Source organism: Hippocampus comes, unplaced genomic scaffold (assembly GCF_001891065.2).
Source record: "Hippocampus comes isolate QL1 unplaced genomic scaffold, H_comes_QL1_v1.1 scaffold175, whole genome shotgun sequence".
NCBI lineage: Eukaryota > Metazoa > Chordata > Actinopteri > Syngnathiformes > Syngnathidae > Hippocampus > Hippocampus comes.
In genome coordinates this window covers 81747-91547 of record NW_017805556.1, presented here as the reverse complement: position 1 = coordinate 91547, position 9801 = coordinate 81747, and the positions used below count along the sequence as shown (strand labels likewise).

At 40.1% G+C, this 9801-nt stretch overlaps 1 protein-coding gene across 2 annotated transcripts in view; it reads left to right on the top strand.

The window, feature by feature from the left end:
- The window catches only part of tpcn2 (two pore segment channel 2), an 81643-nt gene extending 72778 nt beyond the window's left edge, over positions 1 to 8865 (top strand). For both annotated transcript variants that reach the window (XM_019879842.1, XM_019879841.1), the window contains 2 exons: positions 7727 to 7818; positions 7906 to 8865. In XM_019879842.1, the coding sequence (XP_019735401.1) occupies positions 7727 to 7818; positions 7906 to 7993 (180 nt within the window). In that variant the 3' untranslated portion in view covers positions 7994 to 8865. The remainder of the gene's footprint in view (positions 1 to 7726; positions 7819 to 7905) is intronic.
- Positions 8866 to 9801: the final 936 nt, after the last annotated feature.

Below are 9801 nucleotides of genomic sequence, written 5' to 3'. Positions count from 1 at the left end.
TAACTCGACCTCCCCTCGATCGCCACCCAAGACAGCGTTGCTCAGCTGATGTCATGCAATGAACTTTTAAGCCAACCACGGGACGCTTCGTAGTCCTCGATCGCCATAGTTAGCTCTTGAAGGCTAAAAACCTTACGCTAACTGGAGTGCTTCTCTCTCATTAGCGCTCCAGTTAGCGTAAGGTTTTTAGCATGATAACAAGTAAAGCATTCGAGGAAACGTTCGTTTATTTGAATGTCCGTCGAGCCATAAGCAATTTACTCTGAGCAGCTAATCGGATGCTACGGTTCTAGCTTCAGTATCTACACACATAGACAGTGAGGTCCCTCTTGGCCAATCGGAGGCCAGGATGATGCTCAGTAAGACAATGGTAGAGCAGCTATGAGTATGGTGTGTTCAGGAAACTCGCAGCTGTCACCGAAATAAACATCGTTCACTATGTAAACCAGTGTGGTGGTTGCTGTTGCAGTTTCCGAACGAAGCAGTAGCGGTCGCTGTTGGATTAGACTTCGTTGTAGTGAATGTCTTCGTGAGGCTGGAGCAGAGAAAATGATTTCGTATAACGCAACAGGGTTTTTTTTCGTCATATGGGGGCAGGAGAATGGGAATGGTGTTAATGCATGAAGATTTTTTCACATTAGGGGGTATTTTCGCTCATGTAGGTTTCGTTCTAGAGGAGTTTCACTGTATATCAATCCAAATCTGTAAAAAATTAGTAGGCCTACTCAGTTGTGGTATCAGGCAATATAAAACCTGGTGTAACTGCAATGAGGCCATGTCTGCCATCTAGTGGTAAATCCACTTGTATTTTCAGTTTTTTTGTGGTATTTGGGGTATTATCCAGTTTTCCCTGGATTTCATTTTCCAACCCATGCAAAATGGACGGATGGCTCATTGTGGTCGGGGGATATATGTGGCCGCCCGGCCGCCAGTTGCACTTCCCTGTTCTATGCATTCCTAGCATACACTGCCCATAATCCCAATGAGGACAAAAGGGATAGAAAAAAGATATATGGATTGAAGTTGCATTAATTCTTTGATGCACAACGTAGGTCAAAAGTGACCCGGCTGAGTTTTTATTTTCAATATCTTTGCAGTCAATTAATTTCATCATTCAGTATTCAAGGTATTCCTCAATTAACTTGTTTTTGACCATCATACACAATTTTTAGACATTTTTCTATCACTACCCTTTTAATGCACAACATGAGTCAAAAATGACCCATATTCATTTTCTATGTTACGTCATGCAAGTTGTTTTTTTTTTTTATGATGTAACCTTGAAAACATTTAATTTTATCAATTACTCTTCCAAGTATGCAGTAAGTATTTTGTTTTTGATTACCACTGATCATTATTTCCACTTTTCCTTTCTTTTAGTAAAAACAAGCACAGCTTTTGTATTTCTACCTCAAGGTTACACACAGGGCGGCCTGGTCGTCGAGTGGTTCGCACGGTGACTTCACAGTGCATTGCGTAGGTTTTCTCCGGGTCCTCCGGTTTCCTCCCACATTCCAAAAACATGCATGGCAGGCTGATTGAACACTCAAAATTGTCCTTTGGTGTGAGTGTGGGTGTGAATGGTTGTTCATTTCTGTGTGCCCTACGATTCACTGGCAACTGGTGTAGGGTGTCCCCCGCCTACTGCCCGAAGACAGCTGGGATAGGCTCCAGCACCCCCCGCGACCCTAGTGAGGATCAAGTGGTTCGGAAAATGAATGAATGAATGAAAGGTTACACACATGGGCCAGAATGACCCACGTGTATTTACTCGTTATTGCATTTGGAGAGAAAAAACATTTCACAGCTCTGCACAGGTCCCTTTGCCATCTCTAATACAGTACATGTAAGTATTGTTTTTCACTTGCTTTAACGTTGCCTCAAAAGATATTTAGTGACAATTGTGAATGAAGACCCAGAATATTGGCCACCCGGTCAAGATGGAATTGTGGGTGTATCTGGAAATCCAGCTTTCCTGGATGAAGAAGACTCCTCTTATGATATAGAAGACTCCTCTGATCAATCTTCTGAAGAGGAAACTCAGACTGAGTCCAATAGGCTGAGTAAAAATGTATCTTACTGGAATTAGAATCCCCCACACTCATGGCAGAACAAGAAGCCAAAAACATCCTGAGGCAGGGATGAGATTTTCCCACTTTTTGGGGGAATTCCGCTTTTTTTCCAGTCAAAATTGACTTTTTTTATATTGTTCCAAATAAGTTGAGAAAATTTTAGCGGGGGGAGGGTAGGGTCTGGTGTTATTTCTGGGCTGCCGGACTTACTTGTCTTCGGCAGACTCGGGACTCGTAATGTTTACAAATAAAGTTTGCAAGCATCCATTTTGAATCTCGTTTGTCGTGACTTCGTATATGGGCTAAAACCAATGTCTTACTTGTTGTGATTGGTCGCTATATCGGCAAATGCAGAATCACAACCAATCCGTGGTCGCCTTCCTAAACCCCTTTCACGCTAATTCTGAATGGTTTTGCATGAGGGATGTAGCATATTCAAATTACTTTTGTATGTGGTCTGTATTAAACAAATGCCGAATGTTATCGAGACTCGTGACGAAGCTAAAGTGCGTCAGATAGATGTGGATCTGAAAAACAACTTTCGATGGGACTTGTTGGATAGAAAGCTGACGGTGTCCCCAGTAGGAACCAGTAATGATCAACCATTATCTGTGCTTGTGTCGGATTTCGTGAAAAAGCTTGATGTCGCTGGTAAAGCTCTGTGTACAGTGTGTGACGATGTCATTCTATACGGAAAATGCATTCATAACCCATATAGAGTAAACAGTTTGGGACTGCACTGTCTCTGTATGAGGTAAGAATCAATAGCTTTTTATCACATTTACACAATATTTTATGAATACAAGTAAGGAACAAATCTTAAATATGGCAGGGAATATGTTTCCTTTTTTAGTTTTGATTTTGAGCAGCAAATTTGAAGTTACATGTTGGTGCTCACCAGGAATGCATAAGCAAAATTGCACAAAGGTCTATGTCAAATTTTCACTTGAAAGAAGAGTGAACAATCTTGGGATTTTCTTCTGTGAAAGTTTCGAGTAGTGTGTACATTGAATACACTTAATCTTTAGCATGTTTGGTATAAAGTGCCAATTTTGTAAGCAAATAGGGAATGGTATTTCAACAAAAATTGTAAAATTTTGTTGATAAAAATAATGGTTTTAAGGCTTTAAAATCTCCAAAATCCATAAACTAATGTATGCACTCCAAATAAACTACTTTAGTATAAAGTGCCGATTTTGTAAGCAAATAGGGAATGGTATTTTAACAAAAATTTTGTTGATAAAATTAATGGTTTTAAGGCTTTAAAATCTCAAAAACCCATTCGCTTCCGGGGGCTTTGCCCAATGGGCCACCATCCAAACCGTTGCCCCTGGACCCCACTGCGGCCCCCAAACCCCCGGCTGATTTTCAGATTTGTTCATCACTAGCCACTCTCATCCCTGTGAGGAGATGTCCAGGACCTCCTCCTAGAGCATCAGCTGTTTCACCAAAAGATGCCTGGGATGTGTTCATGAGTGACAGCATCATTGAGGAGATTCTAAAATGAACCAACTAAGAGGGACGAAGAAACACTACAACAAAAGGGAAAGAGTGGAAAAACACTGCCAAAAAAGAATTCATGGCCTTTATCGGTTTGACCCTCAATTGCAGGGGACTGTGTCACCATAAATGAGTAGTTGTGCCTTTCCGAGGCAGGTGCATGTTCCGCCAGGACAGGCCCACAAAGCCTGCAAAATATAGATGAAGAATCTTCTGAATGTGTGACGCAAGGGTACCTTATGGAATAGAAGGACCTGTCTTTCCATGGAGACAGCGAAGACCGGAGGGTCATAGAAACTTAGGAGAGAATGTCATCCAACAATTGTGTAGTGGTATCAGACCAGTGGTGGATGCTGGTCTGTCAAGGAGGGGGAGCTCAATTTCGACCTACATCATAAAATGTGTCAGTATATTTATACGTGAATTCTACTCTCCGTTCCTTTTCAAGAAAATGGTCTGTGACCCTGTGGTGATATGTCAGTCTGCTAACACAAGCAACTACAATAAAACCCACCAGAAATAAAAGATGAATCTGTCACTAGTCGTTTTCAACAAAGAGTGTCGCTAAGATGGTTAGAAGAAGTCTCCAGTTCAACTAAGAACAGAAAGAGATTTGAAAAATGCTCCCACGGATGCCAACACCAAAAGATCAGTGATTGGTTCATTTCGCTGTCAATCAAAAAGTGATTCAGCCTCAGACAGATCATCCAATCATCATGCAGAAAAGTTGAGCGTCCAGGCCAGCCCATAAATGCCCACTGTCCATAGACTCCCAGCGTCGCTGAGCGTCCGATGGGCGTGACAAAACCAGCATTTATCCAATGACTCGTCTCGTTTCAATGCATTGGAACTACTCTGAGACGCCCAGCGTCCTTGCTGCAGACACTCAGCGTCCACACAGTTTAAAGGACAGTGAAGCTGCTGGAATGAATGAGAAGAGAGTCGCGTCGTAACCAGTAATAAGAAGCTGATTCGGAACAAAAGTTAAGCGCGTTGTAGCGCATATTTAGTCAATGACATGTCCACACAATTGTATGTACACACACATATTTGATCACTTATTTTTTGACATTTTAGGGCAGGGGTGTCAAAGTCAAATGGACGGAGGGCCAGATAAAAATTTTTGCTGCAAGCCGAGGGCCGGGCTGATCGAATGTTCATTAAAATTTTTAAAAATAACCACATATTGTTTATTGAACCAAATTTAATTGACTGAAAACCTAACAAATACATTCCAATACGGTCAGATAAATAAAGCAACATTTTTTTATGGCTATGTCAGTAAACTTTAATTTTCAACAGGCACAAAAAAATTTCCTTTGTATAAAAATACCCATAACATGAATGAAAAAAGCCGATATTATTCAAGGCACTATCACTAGTCCATATTTTCTCTTTTAGCAAAAGTAGGCTAAATTTACTTAAAAGAAAAACAAATAATAGTGCAGTAATATTCGATCATTTACTCGAATAAAATATTTTTAAAACATAATTGGATTGAAAAACAACAAAATAAAGTGCAAAAATGTATAAACCAAAAACAACACTTTCTTCAAGAAGTAACAAGCAGCGAAAGCAAATATTGCACTTTAATTTTTAAACTTGAACTGAGTAAAAACTCTTAGTATGTGATTGCACAGTATATTATAAGTAATATTCACTTCTTTGAGGCTGAGGCTGATACTCGGTGGTGTCTTAACTTTTCTACAAGTTCATCAATATTTGGGGTCAGGCTCTGAGCTGAGCCTGCTAATGCTCACGTTTAAAAAGAGTTGCTTTTTTTCGGGGTAAACTTCGTCACAAACTTTAAGTATACCGTTTTTAATGAAATCCCCCTTCCCCCTCCATGTCCATGTTCTTGTTTGCGTGTTTCGTTTCATGATGTCGTCTCAGATTACACTATTTCAATCGCGCCACACTTTCTCCACACAGAAGACACACAGGTTTTCCAGCTACGTCCATGAACATGTTCTTCGACTCTCACCTTGTTTGAAACCCCCGGTTCTCAGTGTCCACCTTCCGTTTTGCCATTTTTGATGGGTATCTGAAAGCTAATGTCACTGTTATGGGAACGACTGCTGGACGAATAAATATTTAAATAAAGCGGCCGACTGCTTGGCGCGTCACCGTTGCATTGTGGGAAATGTAGTATTGGTGCGTGTAAAAGATCTGCGGGCTCTCGGCTTGCTGCGGTCCGTGGGCCGGTTCTAATAATAAATCAATATCATCCCAGGGGCCACTGAAAACATTCTCGCGGGCCGGATTTGGCCCGCGGGCCGGCACTTTGACATATGTGTTTTAGGGGAAGCTGAACTTCCCTTGCAGTCTTAGAGCAATCGCCTCTGAATCAGACAGATAGGTGAAAAAACAGAACAATAGAGAAAGTAAGTTTTAGCACAATGCCTACATAAATTGTACTGTAAATTCCGGGCAACAGACCGCACCTGATTAAGAGCCGCATGCTCAGATTTATGAAGAAAAATCAATTTTGTAATTATATGCACCGCACCATATTATAAACCGCTGGCCAATGAGTAGGCGGGGGTTTGCTTCTGCGTCCCTGCCGCCTGGAGCGCCTCCGGGTGAGGCCGCGGATGCGGTCCCCCGCTGAACCCCCGCAGAAAAAAAAACGTCACAATTTCTTAAGGTTAAAATAATCTCCATATTTTTATGAGCATGATATATGCATTTGCACAACGAAATTACGCTGAAACACATTATAAGAGGCCAGACAAAGAGAGATCTTGATGTGCATTTGCTTAATTACGAGGAGAAATACTGCAGCCCACTAGGCTTTAATAGAATAATGCAAATCATATAAATGGGAAAAGATATATGAAATTATTTCTATAGTCAGCCACTTAAAAATGATCATCGGTGGCAGCTTTAGGTCCGATGCTGCGCAGCTCAAAACACAGGTAAAATGTCTTCTCTCGTGGTCGCTTGTTTTCAGTGTGACGGAGGTGTCACCTTTTTTATTTCCAGTCCAAGTGAGGGGCAAATCAAATGTGCATGGGTCTTTTTGGTTGTCTTTTTACACTGGCTCAGTTCTTGCTGGAGCCTCCACCTTCGCACCATCGACTCGTCTATGCCAAGATTACGGGCAGCAGCTCGATTTCCTTCTTTAATTGCGAGTGATTGCATCGCTTTTAGTTTAAAAGCTGCATCATATGCTTTTCGTCTGATATTCTCCAGGAAGTTGTGATTATGTGATTATTAATTATTATTAATGTGATTATTAATCATACAATTTCATTGGACCCCTGTGTACTACGAATTCATTTTATTGGTCAACTGTTGCCAGGTAACACATTTTTCCCCGCTACTGTGAAAAGAGCGGAAGTTGTGATTAGTCATACAATCTCATTGGACCTCAGTGAAAGACTCATTCATTTTATTGGTCCATGTTTTTCCCGGATGGAAAAAAAAAAAATTAAAAAGCCGCTTCATATTACACGCCGCAGTGTTGAAAGTGTGGAAAAAAAGTAGCGGCTTGTAATCCGGAATTTACGGTATTTTATTTTTTTAATTTTATTTATTTTTTAGGCAGAATAGAATAAAATGCAACGCAACCAGTTTACAGTTGTTTAACTACTCATACGGCTCAACTCAATAGCCGTGTTATCTGTTTTCAAAGCTGTGTGACAAAATGACAAATGTTGCAAATATCAAACACAAATGTTTGGCCTCCTTCACTGCTAAAGTAAGGATTCGAAGCAAATTATTATTATAGTTTGAGTCATTTAGTTACACTTGGATGAATGGGTCAATTTTGGCCCATGTGTGTAAACTTAATGTAATAATATAAAAACTACTTTTGTTTATAAAGTATGAAAGGACGAATGGAAATAATGATCAGTGGTAATCAAAAACAAGGTATCTAAAGAACCCTTGGAATGTCCGATGATAAAATAAATTGATTTCAAAAGATAGATAAAATACTCAGCCAACATGAAAAAACATGAAAAATGAATGCGGGTAATTTTTGACCCGTATTGTGCATTAGAAGGGGTGTGCATCTGTTGTGCATCAAAGGGTTAAAAATGTTTTGCTGAACAACACAATGCAGTACTGTTCCTAATCCATAACAGTTTCATGTGTCAGTGAAAGATTTTCTCCTCTGTCTGAAATATTTGTTCTTTGTTCGACAACAGAACTTCACCTACAAGTGGGATCGCAGTCACAGCTGCTCTGTTACAGATGTGGAGAGGATCAGATATGAAACATCTGTTCAACTCATGTTCAAGTATGTTGGCATTCTGATCGTCATGAGTTAATTTCGGTTGTTTTTCGAGCTGACCCAAAACTTTGTGCATCTCATCTCCATTTCTAGGGAGCAAGTCAAGGAGCCAACAGAAGAAGAATTGCTTTGTCAGCTACAACAGCACCGCCACCTACACTTACACTGGGGACACACATGACACAAACAGTACATACAGTGAAAGTACATGCAAAGTTCTGGTATTGTTGATAGTCGTGTAGCAATTCTTAAAAAACATTCTTATTATTGTATGCCAGTAGAAAATGTTGATCCACAAGGCTTTGGGGAATCTGAATGTGTTTTTTTTTTTTGTTTTGTTTTTTTTTATCCTGCTCAGCTCCGAAAAATGACCAAAACAATAAAACAGACGGCTTTACCCCAGGAGCAAAATTCATAGGGCATTCAAAATGATTGAGTTAAAAATGAATTTGCTGTCAAGGTAGTCGTGGATTAATGATTTACTTGTCTCAGTGATATTCGACACTGGTCAAAGGAGTTGCACAAAAAACAGATCATCTCATTCCAAAATAAATTAAAATGAAAAAGTGTACAAAATATTTTCTACTTATAATGACATTGCTTCGCTTTTCCAAATATTTGCAGCAACCTATTTTACATGCTGTATTTATAAAATGTGCGCTTTTATTAGTGAGAATGTTGGCAGCGCAGACATAATTGTGAATTGACGGTGTGGATGGAGATGTGAATGCTTGTTTGTTTCTATATGTGCCCTGCGACTGCCTGGCGACTAATTCAGGGTGTTGTCCACCTTCTGCCCGAAATCTGCTGAGAGAGGTTCCAGAAACACCCCCACACCCTCTGTTCAGAAGAAACAGGATTGAAAAGGGATGATTTTTTTTGGCAGAATGTTATTGGTGTTTCGACTGCTAGTTGTGAAAGAACTGTCAAAACAAAGAACTCAATGTGTTTGAAATAAAGGGAAATTGTGTTACCCTATGATGAGAGATTTCAGTGTCAAGACTGTTTTTAACTCTTTTATTCCCCATGACGAACAAACATGTCGTGAAAAACATTAACGGCCGCCTATCAATCATGTATTTTTTCATCTTTTCTGTTTTTTCATGACATTGTGTGCAGAAGGGTCTGAGGCAGCGCCTGACTCAGGATCAGGCTTGGCTACATTGTAAATCATTTCACATTTGTGCAGCCGGTGGGAGGGGTGCAAGGGATCAGCCAGTATTATGCTGCAGAAGAAGTCGAAGTAGAGGAAGAGGGCTGCATGTGGAGAGTTGTGGAGGGGCACGGAGTCGTGTGGAGTATTTCTGAATTCTTCAACTCAAACATTAGGTGTCACCCCAGCTGATAATTGCAGACACCAATCCAAAGCGTTTTTGCACAATTCTGTCCACTTTCTGATGTGGGTAATGCATAGCCAAAATATACATATTAGAAATCTGCTGAAGAGGGAGATAAAAACCGGTCGCTACACTGTAGAAAGATATACAAAAGTAGTTGACGAAGAAGTGGTATATGGCTATTTATTTATTTATTTCATTGGGACAGCGCACATTGATCAACCCAAGACTAAACCATGTAAATGCGCCGGACTTAGCATAAATGCTAGTTTTCAGCCGTAGTTCAAAGGCAGCTTTCTAAAATCGCACAGTGACACACATAAAACTTTAAAACCACGATGACAGAAATAGGAACCAAATAGGTAAGACATCATAAAACAGACAAAAAACCAGGACAGACTCGTCATTTACAGCTACAAATTTGTTTCATCTTCATTTATATAGCCCTTTCAGAACAGCTTCAGTTGTAACAAAGTGCTTTACAAAACATGAATGTAAAACAACAAAATAAATAATATAACATAACATCAAACACCAACAGTTATCAATGCAATCTTAGCCACTTCTCCTGTATACACTTTGTTGTTTGAATCAGTTCTCGATGAAAGAGGGGAGAATGAGAGTCCTTTAACCAGTGGATCAGAGACGTCAT